The 19209-nt window shown below is 40.6% G+C and overlaps 1 protein-coding gene across 1 annotated transcript in view; it reads right to left on the bottom strand.

Annotated features, from left to right (window-relative positions):
- Nucleotides 1–8478, bottom strand: part of LOC122765056 (metabotropic glutamate receptor 5-like) — a 44360-nt gene extending 35882 nt beyond the window's left edge. The window contains exons 1-4 of the mRNA XM_044019122.1: nt 8089–8478; nt 7331–7783; nt 6685–6799; nt 288–362 (exon numbers count right to left, since the gene is read on the bottom strand). Coding sequence (XP_043875057.1) covers nt 288–362; nt 6685–6799; nt 7331–7783; nt 8089–8244 — 799 coding nt within the window. The 5' untranslated portion in view covers nt 8245–8478. The remainder of the gene's footprint in view (nt 1–287; nt 363–6684; nt 6800–7330; nt 7784–8088) is intronic.
- Nucleotides 8479–19209: the final 10731 nt, after the last annotated feature.

Raw genomic sequence — 19209 nt, forward strand, 5'->3', positions numbered from 1 at the left:
ATGTAGCTACAATAATCTTCAGCATCTCTGTGTACACGTAACATCGTCGCTTCATGAAGGGCAGCTGATGATGCTTGGTGCTAGAGTTGGAGGTTAGCAGAGCAATGTTTGTCATACATAGCAAGAGTTGCTAAAGGGATGGTGGCGTGATATCCGACATGTCCACTATTCTTAGTTCCAGCATCAGTAACAGGGAGAACAACCTTACTCTGTTCAGCAATTCTTGAAAATGCTGCATTCAAAGTGAATGAGAAGCATTTTATGAAGATCCCTCTCAAGTTTCTTACCTGAATGGGCAATACAAATGCCCTCTTTGGCTGCCATGTCCTTGAAAGCTTCCATTCCACTTTCACCATAGTTGCCTAGAAATCCAAATAAAGGGTACAATTATTAATCAATGCAACTACAACAGATGTACTTAAATAGAAGTCTCACAAAGACAGATACATGATTCGGATCTGTGTATAGATATATAAATAGATTCTCCCCAATAGACAAGGTTCTCATACCCACTACTGTAAGCCTTCTGCTCCTACACTAATCATTAAAGCTCTAATTTATGTCAAAGAAATGTCTCCCCACTGTGGCACCCGTTTCTTTGCCACAGAAAGTGGGTGACCTGGAATTTATGCTAATGAAGTGTTGTACACACTGGCAAAGAGTATGATAGGATTCCCCTCTTTATTTCTCTCCCTCTCCCTTTTGTCTGTCTCTTCTTCATTTTTGATGGAACAAACCTCATTCTTCACCCTCTTTGTTCCCTCTTTTTTTTTACTGTATTTGTTTTTCAATAGATAATAGAAAGTCAGTCTTATTAGACATCACTGATCATAGCTCAACTTCAGCTGATAAAGAGGGAAAATTAGGGGAAAAAAATAAGGAAAACTGAGTGGAAGAAGGATAGAAACTTGGGAAAGGGGGTGGCGACTTGTGACAGGAGAGGAGAGGAAGAGGAGGAGTGTGTGTGTGTGTGTGTGCATTTGTGTGTGTGTGTGTGTGTGTGTGTGTGTGTAGTCAGGTCAATGATGAGTTTGGTGAAGCAAAAGTGTAAAGTCCTGTAATTAGTGTCTCAGTGAGAGAAGAAGGATACAGATGGTACAGACCGTCCTTTCTCTGCACTCTTCTCTCTCTCTCTCTCTCTCTCTCACACACTCACACACACATGCACACATTCATACTGTTACCATTGTCAAAATCAATAAGCTTGTAACCTACTTCCCTTTGGTCTCAGCAGGGATTTATGTGTGAGACATTGCTCCCTCTCTCTCTCTGGTTAACACACATACAAAATACACTTCTTTCCTCCTGAACAAAAACCCACCCACGCACACACACATTCATCAGTTTCACAGAGCACGGTATCTATTCCAGTCTCTCACTGCTGTACCCCAAAATAATTTGATTTTACATTACGTTGGCAAACGTGAGGAAAATCCGAGGACGTAATGCCGCCGCGGTGATAGATTGTGTGAAAGAGGAAGGAACAATATAAATCAAAGATTCCTTCATATTTTAGCTCTGACTGTCAATTTCTGCACTTTACACTTACTGTTCCTTCTCTGTACATGCTTCAGTTCAGTTCACCTAAGCCTGCTACTCTCTACTGCCTCAATCACACCTCTTATCCACATCTTAAGACTCTCTCCCTGTTGTCTCCTGGTATTAGCAAAAGATCTCATACGTTCACAACTTCCCTCCGTTTCCTTATGAGCCGTTCTTTTGCCTTGTTTACCTCTTCCTGCTCGTTCTTTAATCACTTTTTTTCACATCTAAAAATACACCTTTGTGTATAAATCTGTGCAACTCGTTAAAAATTTAAATGGACATCTCCCCCCACTTGTTCCTCGTGCCCCCTCTTGCATCTTCTTTGATCTCTACTCCTCTTCTTTTAATTCAGCTGATAAATTATGCAGTCAAAGACACAACAGTATCCCCCACTCTACCTCAATTGTCTCAGCAGCAGAACTGGCAGTAAAAAATATAGACACAGGTGGCTCTGTGTTACTTCTCACCTCATTTCCCTCCATATCCTCTTGCTCTTCCTTCATTAATTCTACTCAATTACCATCCTCATCCTCTTGTCACTCTTATCAAGTCTATTACATGCAATTACACGTTCCCTGCCTTTCGCCTCTCTCCCTTTCCTCATCTGCTTCCTCCTTTCAAGCCTCATCCCCTCCTGTCACAGTTTCACCCAGGGAGAAATATGTCCTAAAAATTTAAACATCAAGTAAACGGTCATCCTCCCTCACACTCATTCGAATCCTTATAATCCAGTCTTATTCTCATGACATTTCTCCACTTATCCTCAATCCTCCTCACCCAGCCACCACTGCTCTACTGTACATTACGACCAATGTGTTGCTAAATGTCAAACATCGTAAAACCCTGGGGGCAGACTGGCTCGCTGACACTGTTGAAAAACAAAATTAAGTCAGATAAAAGAATTCAACAGCACATGGCAAAAACCTTACTTCTCACAAGTACCACAATGTTGTCACTTTCAACCCACGTTTAACCTTTTTAACCTGTATTTCCTAAAGCCGTTGATCTCCTGCTCATAATTGACTTGAGATTTTATCTCTGTGCTTCTCTGACTTTCTCTCCATGCAGCTTTTGACACAGAAACCAAGTGAAAATTTGGATCTAGCTTTCACATGGTTAGAACACGCATTTTTATTCTAATAGTCAATCAGGATTTTCCTGTGGTAAATATGGAGCACCCCAGGGCTCTGTTCTTGGCCCTTTGTTTATATTTATCTCAATTGTCAAATTATATAGCCATAAAACACATTTGAATTCTGAACACCTGATTATTGTAATATTGTGTGACTTCACTCCTGTTTAATATTCCCTTTGCATACAGTATGTGTCAAGGCTGTGTGCTTCTCTTTTTCCCTGGTTTCATCTCCCTGCCCTCTCTTCACTCTCTCTTCGCTGGACCATCACTCATCCTGAGACCTCTCTCTTTTCCTTGGCTGTCAGTGTCCTCCTTTCTCCTTCTGTATATGTCGTCATTGCCTCTTATCTATCTATCTATCTATCTATCTATCTATATACATATATATACACACAGACATACATACATACATACTTGTGTATATGTATACACATATATACATACATATATACATGTATACACACACATATACATATATACATGTATACACACACACACATATGTATATATATATATGTATATATATACATATACAAAGTTGGTCTTCCTGAAGTTTATAATTTTTCAGTTAGTAAACCTATATGGTTTACTGACCTTTAGAACTTTTCGCCTCCTGTTCTCACTAAAAATTACCTCTTGGATAAATTTCCATATTTTGAGCTAAATTAGCTCCAGGTTACAGACAGGATGCATATTAGCAGTTTTAGGACCATAACCATCACCCCAGTTTCCCCCAGAGCTTCACTTTTGCTATGCATTTATTCTATTAAAAAAATGACGGATCTTAAAATACACCCTGTATGAAGCCACAAATGTCACTTCTTTCACTTTCAACTCTCTGTGTCTGCAACCAGTATTTTTCAGTCCACATTAACAAGACTCAAACCAGACTTTCCTCTTTTAATCTATTAATTAGTTAATTAATAATGAATGTCTTCTACTTTAATGTGAATTGCCAACATTATATTTGTAGATCTAATGTTAGCACAAACTCAAAAATAATACAAATCAAAGCAAAGGCACTGACTCCTTCATAGTTGTACATATGTTGCATGTGTCATATAATAATAAACTACTTTGGACATAGTGAGAGTATATCATCCTACACAGTATATGTTTTAACATGTTTTACCGAGCCCAGGCTAAGGCTTTTTTCCACATTAAGACTGCTTTCTCCTGTGCCAAAAGGAAAACTCTACTAACTGCTCTATATAGACCAAGATGGCATGTGAATTATCTATCTAACCTAACAGAAACTATTACTGGTTTACCAGAAAATGAGTTCTGAAACCCGAGCCAGTTTAAGAAGATGTGACCCAGGCTCATTAAACACAGAGGAGCTCTTGTTATATTGAGAATCACCAGACACTGGCCACTGAGCTCCTTTTTGAAATCTTCATCCAAATGCAAAACTGCCAGAGGTGACAGCAGAGAATGTGTCATTATCCTCTTCCCCATTCATTATTACTTTCACCACGCTGCCTTCTCCAATGTATCCCACCTCCATCCTCTTCTTCTTCTTGAAAAGGCCATCACAATTAAACAGACAAAGGGCATGACGGGTATCAGAGAAAGACAGAGAGAGAGGGATGATGGTCGTAAGAGGAATGAGGGGAAAGAAAGGGGCAAGTACAGAAATTATGGAAAGGAGGGAGCTCATCAGTGGCGTTAGAAAAACAGTCAATAAAGGCAAATAAGAGAAATAAATGAGAGAAAGTAAGGGGGACCGAAAGGCAGTGAGAGTAAAGAGGAAAATGTGGAGAGAAGGTCGACATCTGGATTTATTGACAAATTGATCACAATCTCTTGGCGCTCACTTAGGTGACACTTGTCAAATTTCGAGTCAATAAGACCCATTGAGCTGAACTGCATTAAAACAAACTCAGCGATATAAAAAATAAATAGTGCATGGTGAAATATACACTGAACTATAAGTATAGTGCATAAACAGTACAAAATTATTTGAATAATGGTGGATAAAAGGAAATTGCTGACATGGAGGAATGGACGACACTGTCTCTCTCCCTTTTACAACATCTAGTGAAACAGTAAAGTAAGCTGAGGCTGTTCTCCCTGGGGTGATCTACAAAAGCCTTTACTCCATGATCTGTTAGAACACACAGGCATTCATGTGTTGTAGGTCTTTCAAAAATGTCAATATGAAGTGTGTAGTTTGCATGTATTGCCATTTCCACACATAATGACTTACAAACATGCAATTAATCGTATACTACTGCGACCACTGTGTGATATTGCATGCATTATTCAGTTTCCATGATCTTTTGCCTCCAGATGCAAAATGTGAATGCAGCAATATAATGAGTCTCTATAAAATTAAACCCCACTTAGCTCCAAATCTGCAGCTCCTGTATGTTCTTATCGTTTCCCAAATACTACACACATGCATGCACACACACACACGACCAGCTATAGTTTTGCAGCACCATAATCCTTGCTTTACCTATTCTCTTTCTCCCTTATCCCCATACCTCATTTTTCTTCCTCCTTTCATTTTCCTTCATTTCCTCCCAACCTACTTCATTTTCCTCCCCGCCTTCCTCACTCTCTCTTCTTCCCTCTACTTGCCCTCCCTTCATTCCTTTGATACCTGTCCCATCCGTTTCCTCTGCTCCTTATCGGTTTCTCTCTCTGTTCCCTTTGCTTTCCTATTTCTTCCCAATTCTTGCCGTCTGCTTTCTGCCACCACTGTGTGTCTGAGTGTAATTTTGCTTCAAAAGGCAGCGGCCGACCTTGAAGACCCATTCCAAGGTCAGACACACCTGTCTGAGTAAATACAAAGATTAATAGTTTCCTGACAAACCCACACATTACACACACAACCACTAGCTCTGTCTCTATCTCCTATACACAATCTCCCTGTCCTGCAGCGAAGATTAATAGCAGCGCACCAGCAAGCCCAGAAGCCCACACACACTAGCAGTTGCAGACATAAGACAAAAAAAACAAATGTCATTGTTGTTTCTGCATCTCTAATGTTTCAAATATAGTAGTTTGCAAAAACATCCTTTGAAGGTTTAATTAGGCTTGTCAAAATGTACATAACTAAATCAGAAACACTAAATTTCATCCTTACCACAAACTCCACACATTCACCCTGCTCCTGTTATTTATTCCTTAAACTCCATATCAATTTCTCTCAGGTTTTGTTTTCTTCAGTTAGACAGATAGCATCAAATATCGCTATATGATTGTCTTGCAATAATATTGATCATCACCTAATTGCTGTATCATGACACTATTGGTATCATGGAACATGTATCGCGTATTGTATTGTGAGGTTCACACCAGCATACAGATGTAGTGCACATTTACATTCATGAACACGCACACACACCGGCTCTGTCCAGTCAAATGCTGTCGACTCAACCTGACTGCCAACTCTGCTCTCCCACATGTGATGTTCCAAACAGAGAAATAAAGGTTGAAGTTTGAATATCTTATACAGATTGTCCACTCCTACTCCAGATTCTTATTTCCAGCAATTTAGCAAAGACCTATATTTGTGACCCCATTCCCTCCTTTATCCTCCAGCCATCATCAGCTGACCACCTCTGCTACTTTTGGATTCTGCCATTTCATCAGCTTGTTGGCATTAGTTTCAACCCAATACAGCAAATTCATTTAATCTCATGTCCTTCTACAAGCTGAAAACTCTCGTCTTGGAACACCTACAGCCAATCTTTATAGTTACATACCTCTCTTCCACCATATTGCACTCTTTGTTCTAATTGCACTGAAATATCTTTTCTCTAAAGTTTCTTTTTGTGAAGCTCCACTTTCCACTTGGAGTGTTGTTGCAATTAAAATAAGTTGGACAAGATATGAATGCAGGTAAATAAATATAATGAGCAAACCATGAACAAAGTGCACCGAGACAGAGAGAGGAAGAAAGGGCAAAAGAAAATAGAAAGACAATTTGTGCTGGCGTGTCTGAGCTTAGAAGTGGAGGTTAAAAGTAAGAGAGAATGTGTGGGTGGCTGTACCTTCAGTGTGTATAGCAGACACATAGCTCCAGTTGTATCTCTTGACAATGTCCACCATAGCTCTTGCCTGCTGGGCATCTGAAGGCACTACCCGCATAAAGTACTTATACAGGCTCTAAAACAATGGAAATAAAAGTAGTAACAGGGTAATCAAAGGGCAGAATAAAGTAATGATTAAAGTTATACTTGAGTGTTACTTTTTACTGACACATTATTAACCCTCACTTCATCAAGCACGCCACTGTCAACAAGAACCAGCCGAAGACAAGGGCACTCATTTTACCATTCATTGACAGCAGGAACAGAAGCTGCTGTGTACTGCTGCTGCTGCTTCATTCAATCAATTTGCAGCTTTTAAGTAAATCCAGATGCAAGATTTTGAACATCAGAGAAATTTTATAACAAATGGAGGCAGCAGTGGATCAACAACTCCTGTGTGCCATTTTGTGGAGTGGCTAATACTATGTTTTTCAGTAAAAGAAACTACACTTTCAGTGCTGATAATGTGTCAGTATCTTATACAACCACGCAAAAAAAATATCCCTTTGACATAGCTGTACTTTTACCTCTCCCTAAATAATTATCTTTCTTATATTATGTGCCTACATCTGAACAGCATTAAGTAATTCAGGAGTATGTATCTCACCTTATCACTGAGGTCCATACTGGTAGCAGAATAGGCAATCTGTGGTATGTTGAAGAGTTGTAGAAGGTTCTGGACCTGGATGGCCACTGAGCTTGACCCAGGTCCAATCAAACCCACAATAGGTTTCTTTCCACGCATTGGAGTGGCAGAGGGGTCTGCACACTTCATTGTTGTTGTTGCTCCTCCACCTCCTCCTCCTCCTCCTCCTCCCCAAGAAACTCCTCCACCCCACTCCTCAGCCTCATCAGAGGAGACCAGTGAATCCCGTATGAACTCAATGCTCTGCTCCAGAGCCACAGCTGAGTGCCAACAAGAGTCTCGGATCTCGCAGCCCAGGCTTATGTTGGGAAGGATGTATGGGTCATTGTTAATGCGGTCAAGTGTGTGCATCATAGCCTCCACCCTCTGGATGCCATACTGCTCTCGCACTGCACCACACTTCCGCTCATGTACCTGCGTAGTTCGAGAGAAAGACAAAATCACATCGACAAATTGCACAGTTAGATAATAATATTGTTTAAATTTTGACTTTGCAGATAACGACATTTACTAGATATTTGAAGGACTGGGAGACCAAATATAACACATATGCCTTTTGGCATTTAAAGTCACTAATGGGGGTTGAATGATGAAGAGATTTGTTCAAATTCAGGCAGGATGGCACATGAAGATCATGGTGGTGGAAAATGAACATTTACTGTCACAGTAACAGTAATCATCCTGCAGACAGACTCGGACACACAGAGAGATAAAATCACCTTGTCAGCAGGAGGCTGATGATGGACAGAGAACAAGGCTCCAATGATGATGTCACCAGGTATGTGTGCTACAACTCGCCGTTCATTGGAGTGGGCGGTGTCAGCTTGACGAGGTCCCACCCAAGTGGCCAGAGCTAGCAGCAGCCAAAGCATCATCTTGGTTGGAGAAGATAACGAAGGAGAAGCAGATCTCAAGTTTCTTAAGTTGAGCCGTCACAGGTTATTACTTGTCCAAGATACACTGCTCCTCTCCATGGCAGGTGCTTATGGCACAGAGGAGGTTTAGAAAATGATGATGATTATTATCTTCCTTTCTTCTTACTCGTCTTTCCTTCTCTCAGATTTCAAGGTGGCACCATCGTTACAATCGCTGAGCAGGGTGCGGCAGTGCAACCTGGGGAATTCAAAAGAAAATCTGGGCTAAGTGTCATCGGCTGACAAAACCACAGGCTCCCCGCAATCATGAGGCAGAGTTGGTCTCCACAGTAACAGGTGAAAGAGACATGATCATATTAACCTGTGAGCAGAAATGACGAAGGATTTCAGCATCTCTGTTGGTGCTGGATTTCCCCAAGCACACTCACTGTACAGACTTGACACACCATCAACCCAACATTCTGAACACATGCATTTAACACTCTGACTAAATAAGCCAGTGTATTTCTGCAACAGCACATTTTATTGATAAATTCATATTAAAGCATCATGTTGCTTAGTTTAATAAACTGTGCAATGCATGGTCAAATGAGGAAAACACATTACAGTCTATATAAAAATTTCGTACCCAAATGTTTAAATGCACTTTTGTAAGTCGCTTTGGATAAAAGCGTCTGCTAAATGACATGTAATGTAATGTAATATAATAAGCACTTCAAATCTCAGATACACAGGTACTTGGCAGATCAGTGCATCAATTTTTTGAGACACACAATTTCTAACACAACTATCAATGAGGACAAATGACCTGTTCGTATTCAACATCCTAATTGTGCAAATGAAATCCGTATTATGGTCACTTCATTGTAAACCTACTCCATTATCCTGTAATACTCGGCATGGTGAGCAGTTATTGTTTGTTCTAAATGAAGGTTAATTTGATGAGTCGAGTACTGGCTCCAAATCAGTGCTCTTGATTAATGTTTGGTGGTGTTTCAAAGATTGGCCAAGTCTTACAGCCTTGACCTGTTCTTTCAGCGGAAGCGCTCTAAATCACCGTGACTGAGCAGAGTCATCATACTCACCACGGCGTCAACATGAGAATAATAACTAAAACTGCAAAATATCACACCTCAGAGCTGCAGTGAGGAATCTGTTATCGTTCAGTTTATACACAGCACTCACTTGTAAAACTGTGATACCAGCAGTGTCACATAAAAACCACTGGCAGTCCGTTTTTCTCTTTAACTCCTTTTTTTGGGGTCCATTTAGATTAATTATGGAAACTGTTGAAAATTGAAAATTTAAAGTCCATCAGCATCAGTCTATACTGCCTTTTCCTTGGACTTAGATAAACTTAGGGTTATCGAATGGTGGCTAAACAGTCTTAAGTCAGCATTAGATACAATAGTTGTTTTAGCAATGCTGTAATGACCATGTAGTATAATTATTTCTCAACTACTTTTTTTGGAACATATCCAGAAAATACGGGAAACACTGATGTTTTCAAATACATTTTTTTCAGGGAAAAAAAAAGTGCTTCTGGAGATTAAAGTGTCAAGTATTTAGTGCACCCTACTCTTAAACTTGAACAATAGCCACAACCGTAACTTTGAAAAAGGTCCAGGACATGCTTGACCATTACTTACACATGTTGTATAAGTTAAACTTATTGACCGTTTGCTTGACAGGTTTCAAACTTGACAGGTGACTTGGGCCCCAATGTGTGCAGTGCCAACTTTAACATTGTTTGGATAAGAAATGCAAGAGATAATGCTAGAAATGTCACAGCCATATCACTAAACAAGCCGCTTCCTCATGCCTAAAGACAGGCGTGCCAATAGAGAGAGGATATGCAATTATGGCAATGTGCCATGCACGTGATGCTGAGTCAGATAGATAGATAACAGATAGATAGATAACAATGAAAAAGTCAATTGAGTACATTTTCAAGTCGCTCTTCGTCTGCATTAGTGACTTTGCGTAACCTCTGACCTACACACATACTTGACTTCACTATATGGAGCAGTTTAACTGACCATAAACACCAGGGATGCTGGGACAGTTTAGACAGCAGACGATGGCATTTACTGCTTATGCAAAAGAGGATCAAGGTCGTGACAGGGATTTTGCTGGTTGTCTGAGTGGGGGAAGGGGAGGTGGGGAAAGAAATGAAGGTGGGGTACAGTGAAATAAAGAGTCAGAGTAGAAGAGAGGACGAGGATGAAACACAGCACATTAGATGAAAGGACGGGAGGGGGGAGAGTATGGAGGAACACAGAGGAAGGGAGAAGGAGATTAAAGAAAAAAAAAGAGAGAGTGCAATAAAAAAGGAGCATCAAGGGACAGAAAGTCTCACTGAAGGTAATTAACAGGACAGTGTCAGGATGGAAACAGGACTAACTGTTGCACCAATAATGAGCAAATCATCCAGACTCACAAACTCTCACTGATCTCCCACTCTCATCATCTATTGATGCATTAATGTAAACGTTCCCTTAAATATAAACATCACTGGACACGCAAAAAAAAGAAAACAACATGTTTCACTCTCCCTAAGAGAACCACCACTGTTTCATTTGCAAGTCACATACATGCTGCGTCGCTGCGTCACACTTCCCTTCTGTGTCTCGCTCTTGCTGCAAAGGCCTAACTGTGGCTGAAAAGAAAAGAAAAATCAAATCCTTATTCCCTAAACAAACATCTTGCACACACCATTAGGCAGTTACATCTCCAGCTCTATCCAAATTATGCACAAGAGCATTGTAAAATCTTGCAAGTCAACTTGTAAGCAGACGTGAGCACACAACACGGGCAGAGACAAACAATCTGCCCTCCTCACTGTTTTACTTCCATTCAGTGAGTTTCATTAGTGCTGACACACTGCACTGGTGTGTTGAGGAAGCACTTAAATGACTACACATTAAACAGGGGACAACAACAACTAGGATTTATTCAAAAACATTTCTCACGCGCACACGGTTGTTTTCTGTATGACACAGATATTTGTATTGGTGATTAATAATGGAGTTGGGCACAGCGTCTGGAAGAGGCTATTTTCATCATGTGAGCAGGTTGACGGCAAATCTTTATTGCCTGCATATTTTGAGTGGTTAAATTGGGGGGGGGGGATTCTATTCAACACATGTACATCAGGACACACAACAACCACATGTATTCACTGCACACACTCGCAGAGATAAACAGTGCATTGACCCACTTAACTAGGAGGATCTTCCTGCTGCACCTTCTTGAAACACTACTACAAACTGCAGTGCGGGGATGAATAACATGATACCTTTGACATCGTGAAGTAGGCAGTTCACATCTTTACATTAAACATGCCAGTGTCTCTCAGTGAGTGTGAGATATAGCACCTTCAGAGCAGAGCTGCAGGGACATGAATGTTAAAGAGAAGCATCAAGCAAATGTGCACCACATTAGACCATATTACCGCTTCTCAATGTGAGCTGGCAAATTAAGTAGGTCATCGTGCTTCTTCTGTTGTGTACACTGAAGCAGCAATATTTTTAGGGAAGGTTTTTGCTGAGTGGCCATACGACAACTTTTCTCCATGTGCATAAGCCAGAGATACAATGGGTTTTTTTGTTGTTGTTTTTAAACCTGAGCCCAGGAAAACTGCTGTTTCAGTATAATTTTAGAAAATGTAAGGCTTCTTTTTCAACAGCCCTTACTGCTGCCAAATAGTTTCAAGATGTGCAGTATCTCACTCAGTATGTTTACATACACGGTTTAGCAGGCTAAAGCCATAGTCCGACTAAGACAGGCAACCAGACAACTCTGAACCCTGAATCAATTTATTGGCAGCGAACGTCTGACTCCACCTCCATGGTGGCGCTATATCTCTCTATACAACCTGGTGCATATTGAGTACATTTTTTTTTGTTTTAACAATACAAATGCTGTCCCCTGCCAATGTTTTGAGACACAACACACAGAGAGGTCTTTGGTGGCATTTTCTGGTCTTGGGTTTTCTGGTCTTTTTCAAACTGGGGGCCCCTGGGGGTTTGAAAAATTTTGAAAAAGGCTGGACTAAGACTAGCTCAATTTTAGTCGGACTAACGTGTTTACATGACATTATGAAAACCAAATAATTGTCTCAGTCCAACTATAATCAGACTTTTAACAGATCAGATTTACTACTGGTGCTCAAAGTAAAGAACATTGTGAAGGCTACACAATCATAGCATTCAGATCTGATCCCGTGTGGTGTTCCTTCTTCTTCCTACCTGGATGTGACATGTTCTCAGACCACTAACAGGGTTTTGTGCTTTTTTTCCCCAACCAGGTCTGAACTAGGCCAGCAATAACACTTGTTTTCCATTATTGACAGATCTGTCGGATGTCTTCTTGATTAATTGATTTCTTGTTTGGTTCAGAAAATGTCAGTCAGATAACCAGTGACATGATTAAATGATTTTGCCATACACCAAAGATTTACCGTTTACTATGATAGAAGAGTAGCAAAATCACAGAGACACTAGGGATGGAAAAACTAACCCATCTGTGTCAATGCAAGTACATACGCAGAACAGCTGTGATTAGATGCAACTCTGAAAAGAAATCAGTCAGTGTATATGGGGAGTGAAATGACTCATCACTACATTTGTGCATTTTTATCCAGAATTGGAATATCCATTGGAAATTTGGGGGGACAGCTCAAATTTAAACCTCGATTGACCTTATACCTGTTTTAAATAGCGTTTTGGAAAAAGTAACAGCCCAATTGTGCATTATTGTATATGGCCACAAGGCGTCCTGGTAACCCATGTATTTATTGTTTTGTTTTCAAGTTCCCTAGGTTTCTGCCATGACTGTTATGACTATGCAAATTATAGCAGCATGTAACTGCTAACACTGGTTTACTTTTCTTCCATTTTAGTTTGCGTGAGCTCTCACTTTTATTCGATTAATAAATAATCATTTGCATCATCCAACCAGTTTCACATTGAAAGAGATCGGTATCATGTGGACTCACACCAAAGATGCCCAACCCTAAGAATCAATCAAACCAATAAATCAAATATTTGTCTACTAACCCGCTGCAACACAAGTGTGAGCAAATAAATACTAAATGACCTTAACAAACAAAAGGGCATGAGGATGTCAAATGCCATTAGAACCTTTCTGGAACCTACATCACATAGCCAACAAGTGAACAACAAGAGACCTCCCTGTGAGCATCCTTTTTAAGCATGATGACCTCTCTCAGGTGTGACTATGTCTTTAGCTCACACACTGTCGGCTGTCTTGACACACTGTGCCACACTTTACCGCCACGTTAATTACTGTCATCTCACTTTAGAGAGATGATAAAATTCAACGTTTAACAAGACTTTGTTGGGATTTATTGCCCGAGGTTGACAGAAACCCGACAGTTCTTATCACACGGGTTGTCATAATTATAGGTCTTCATAATATCAGTGCAGATAATGGTGCCGTAAACGGAGAGAAAGCAAACTTATTGTGTCTCCTCTGTAGACCAGAAGCACACAGAACTGTGCAAGTGACTTACTATGTGCATAGAGCTCATATGCATGGTGAAATAGTTTATTTTATTATTATTATGTATTATCCAGGGCACAGGGAAAAAACTGATTCCTTAACTAAAGGTTCATTTAATAAAATAAACACACACTTAAGTCTACAATGGCTGAAGAATATCTATTACACTTTTTTTTCCTTTTTTTGCCTTCTACACGGGCATTTTTTGACTGGAAACATAAATGTGTAGAGTTTTTAGCTCAAGGGACACATGAGCTGCTTTGTTTACTAAGTTTGTGTCACTTAATTACATTTAAATGAAAGATTTCAAACACACGAGTCACCCAAAAAACAAACAAACACATTTTAATGAACTTATGGAGGTAACAGCGAACCAACAACTCATGTGTGCAATGATTTAAAGTCACCGTTTACCTCTATGGACTTTGGTGTGGGGAGTGTGAGGTCTAGAAAGCAACACAACCCTCTGTTTCCGTTCAGACAAAGGTCGTCTACGTGAAAAAAAGTGGCAAACATTCATAAGATATCATACATTTTCTGAGGTGAGGCTTTACACCGTAGTGGCTAAAATCTGTTTTTAAAGTGTCTGCAAACTGCCCTTTGCTTCTGCTACAGTTTGGTGATTTCCTGCTGGTTCATACAGGATTGATAAGAGACAGTTATGGGCCTGGGAAAACAAACTGCTCTCACTTCAAAGACAAACACACCAACACCTGCTCAACTACCCAGCATATAAACTAAATAACCAATGAGCCTTGTACAGTGTGTGTGTGTGTGTGTGTGTGTGTGTGCAGGCATGTGTGCGCTCATCAAGGTAAATGATTATCTGGGTATCCTGATATAAAGCTTTTCAGAGATTCATTTTCTTTAATTAATGTCTTTTAGTCAACACAGATCCCCATCTCATATATGATGAAATGAGCTTGTCATCGCAGCATAGGCAGCTGTCGTATACAAGCCAATCTAATGAACTAATGAATGAAATCGATGCTGATTGTGTCATTCTGCCCCTGACTCGTGCAGACACACATACGTCATCGCCTTTCAAGCTCAGTCTTTGAGACATTAGCAACTTACATCATCTTTCATGACGATCAATCACTATGAATTATTGCTATAAATCCAATGTAGTCTTCATGTGTGTAATACTACTACTGTAAATAAAAAAAATTATACAATTTACTTAGAGGGGCTTAAGTTCATCTTATAGATACAACGATAGACCCTTTTCATGGCAGATATTTTGACAGGTCGCTGTAGAAAAGTCGCAGGCAGATGTAAATCATCAAATTAATGAAGGCTGTGCTCCATTCAGCTTCCTCAGTATCAGGGAGCATGCTGGCTCACTGCCACACTGTCCTGACTTATATGAATGGAACAGAGCCACTGTTATCAGAATGTTATCAGAGACACCTGCTTTTCCTGCTTAAAAAAACACTGGATCAATAAAAACAGCAATTCTGTTTTCCCGTGTTGAGCGTTGTAGAAGTAGAAGCAAAAACCTTTCATCTTTTTTCTCTCTCCGTCGTCACACAGGACAAAGTGATTAAACTACAGGTCACAGGTTGCCCAGTTCTACGCAGCATTATTTATGATAAAGTAAATGCAATAGTTGTTGGTGATCAGGTTATTCTTTCCCATTGCCCTCATCAGATATAGGCTATAAAAGGAGGCCGTAAAAGCCTGCTGTAAAATAATTAGTACTCTGTGATCTGTTCTCCATTAGATAGGGGATATATATCACACCATTTAATAAAGTTTGAACAATATGTTGCTGTATATCTGAGCACAAATATCGCATCATTTGAGATAAGGTCTTGTCAATAAAGACAACAAAGCGAGCGGCATTTGAAATTTCACACCACCGAGAGATATTAGGTTTGGTGGTATAATGTAATTTGGATTTATGATCAGACTTCCAGACTAACAACACTTCGTTGTGTTCATATAATTCATGCACATAACATTTATCTATTTACAAAGAGATAACGGCCATAGAGCGTGATACTTTGCACAGTACAGAGGTTGGCCTCGCGATGTCCCGTCTGATTAAAACGTCAAATATCTGTTGACCGATGCCATTTGAAGATGAAGGCTTTAATCCTCACAGGGGCGGGGGGGGGCTTCGTTGTCAAAGTGTGTGTGTGCGTATGTTTAATAAAATCACAAAGGACAAGGTTTCAAAGTAGGCTAAACAAACTCAGCAGCCCTTGACCCCCAAACTCTAACCCTAAACCTAATTTGATAAGTTATCTCAGGTTTAGGTCTATTATTCAAAACACAAAACCCATTTAATGAGTTTCCACAATGACAATTTAAGCAAATACAAACCAGGAGCTTTCCAGTGTGCCATATAGAGCTGGGAGCATATGAACCTTTATCATGTTCCCTTATGTATCAAATCTGGGGAAACACTAGTCCTCGGGAACATAGGCTTCTTTGTCACGTTCCCTTTTCTGCGTCGTCTCAATCTGGGAAACATAGGAACACTTCCCTCGTGTGTGGAATCACGTGGAAACGCACATGCATTTCCCCAAAAAAGTCAGTTTTACAGGCTCTCACACACAAACTCAAGCAACGGACCTACGTACTACAACAGAGTCAAAACAGTCTGTGAGACACAGAACAACCACACAGTCTGTAGCTGTAAAAAGGACCATTCATTTTGCCTCCATTCATACACAAATGTAAAGAGGTCGAGCTGCTAGCTAGGTAGTGCCTGTCAACCCACCATAGTTAACAGGCAGATTCTAGCATGGGGAGGGGATTTCATTTTACTGCTGCGGCAAAAATGTCATGGCAGAGTTTAGAGTAACAAGTATTTAACACTAATTATAAGGTCCAGTGTGTTTGGAAAGGGAAACAATGTTTCCCAGGAGACATTAGGGCACAAGGAAACTCCCCAACAGATATATTATAGAGTATAATGAGAGCAGTTGTTCCCCCTCCACATCCCATTGTGTCGTGTCATCGAATGTCTGCTGTGCGTTCTATTGTTGCATCCATTGTCGTGCTTCATGTTTTGCTCGGGTTGGCCTAATGGACCGCAGGGATGGAACACTTCCTGGTCGAACTGGGGCCGGGCGTTGAGGGGTTGCAAGGTTCAACATCGTTCAAAACCACTTGATTAATGGCGGCTGTCACGCCGGAGACCGGGACATAATGAGGAGGACAAGGGGGAGGAGTCGAGGAGGGGAAGAAAGGGAGGTGGGAGGAGGAGAGCGGAGATTGGATGATTATTACCGACGACAGTGAACAGCGAGATGACAGTAGAATGTGATGAGGTCTCAGGCTTGGAGTGAAGGGAGAGAGAGAGAGAAGGCAGATAGCTAATTAGCCGTGAACAGAAGTCGGTGGATGGCGGGAGGAGACAGACACACGTAGAGCTGGTTAATGGACAATGAGGGGGCAGTGACGGGACGGTAGAGCAGCGGCGACAGAGAGCAGTTAAACATCTGTTGCTCTGTGGGATTCTCAGACCATTCTGGAGGGTCAGGTTCCCAAAATACTCATCACTCACGACGGGTATTTTGGGAACCTGAAGCTGCAGAACATTTTCTCCCTTTAACACAAAAACAGAGAGGCTTTAAATTCCAAAAAAAAAAACATTGGTGTATAAACATTTTAAGAGGATTTGGGGTGGGCAATTAGTCATTAAACCAGTGTATACATAAAACGGGAATTAACCATCTCACTGCTGTGATGCGCTGAAAATCTCAGTGACCTCTGTGTGTGCCGGGGAGAAAACAAACAAGACGATTCAGACACTACAGTTCCAAATGATCTTCCCTACTTTTAAATGATTAATTTCAGATTTCAGAATATACCCATACATTTCTCTCAATGGAAACATGTGGAAATAAATCACAAGGAAATTCGTGGCACCTGCTTTCAGGCACACAAATTCTGAAAATACACAATTCTACCTCGTGATGGGTCAGGACTGAGAGTCAGAGGGCTTTATCTTTTGAGCAACTTGAATATCCGAAATGTACTGAGATGTGTCAGCCTCGAAATAGTGGCAACTGAAGGTCCTCATTTGACCTTTTTTTTTTTTTTTAACGTCTTTTACCTCTTAGTCTTCAAACTTTTTTGTGACTGAACTTCTTACCACCTCCTCTCCTCTCTTTGTGTGCATCTTTCTGTAACTATTACTGCTGCTTGTTTATTCTTGTCCTCATCATTCTCTCTGCATGCCCATCCCTTTCAGAATGAAGACAGTTCAATTAGCCTTGTGGTCCATGGACACTCCCACCAATCCATGTTTGCAGGGGTTTAATCAGAACAGTTGCATGTGTGTGTGAGGTTGAGGGTATAGGTGATAAAGACAGACATATAATTCTTTATTACCACCACTGACACTGCCATATCATCTCCCCTCTCCTGTCTTTTATTTCTGCTTTCCTCTCTCGTTCATCTCCTCCTTCGAGGTGAAACACGCCTTGATTGTACAAGTGAGGGCGATTCAATATAAAGGCAAATGCTGGTGGGTCATCGATCCACCGTGTAACTTTTAGGAAGGTTTATTAGCTGAAATTGAACATACTACCCCCCTAACTATGTTTGTGCATGTGTATAACTGCTTTCAAATATGCATAGTTTAGGGTTTTTTCTCAAAAAATACAAATCAGCTTGTGTTTTGCAGTAAAACTCCAACAAAGAGCAACATCCTTTTACGGTATCCAAAGGCCACCGTAGCTCCCAGACGCGATAATCCAAAGCAGCCAGCTAAAGAACGCCAAAATGACGTCTCCTACTTCATTATAAGATGACTTTCTTAAATTTACACGGATGGGTTTCAAAATAGTCTCTGTACCGGGTTGTTCTACACTGGCACTGGGAGGCTTTGTGCTCGAGTTCTGTGTGAAAAATGCACGAGCCAACGCAGCGCTCTTGTTTACAGGAGAAGAATGTGTTCGACAGAGGCTATCTGGAGGTTAACAGGGGAATTAGCTTTGCTCTAAATTGTTGTTTTGACAGAGGCGGGGACTGACAGGCTTAGAGGAGGGGCTGTCACATCTTGATGTATGTTGTTCCACACTGAAGAGGAGATTTCATTTCCCTAATAGATCACTCCTTGCCCTTACTTTACACCTTCTCTTGTTATTGCCTCAGTCTACCTTCTGCCAGTTTCTCTGCTGCGCCTGCCCTGCTGTCGTCTCTTTCTTTGCGCTGCACCCAACATGTTGCTTTTCTAATGGCAGTCTGAACTATTTAATTAGAGTAAAATGCAATGAGAAGCAGGGATTGTTCTCATTAACATCATTACACACCATTTTAAATCAGTGTCCTCATTGTTTTTACTTTGACTAGCCTCTGTAAATGTTTTGCTAAAACTATTCAGCCTCTATTGTGGGTCTACACAGCCCACCATGTCTTATCTTGTTTCTATATGAATTGACGCACTCTATGTCATTTTCCCAAGGACATTTTATCTAT

This window comes from Solea senegalensis, linkage group LG2, assembly GCF_019176455.1.
Source record: "Solea senegalensis isolate Sse05_10M linkage group LG2, IFAPA_SoseM_1, whole genome shotgun sequence".
NCBI classification, from domain to species: domain Eukaryota; kingdom Metazoa; phylum Chordata; class Actinopteri; order Pleuronectiformes; family Soleidae; genus Solea; species Solea senegalensis.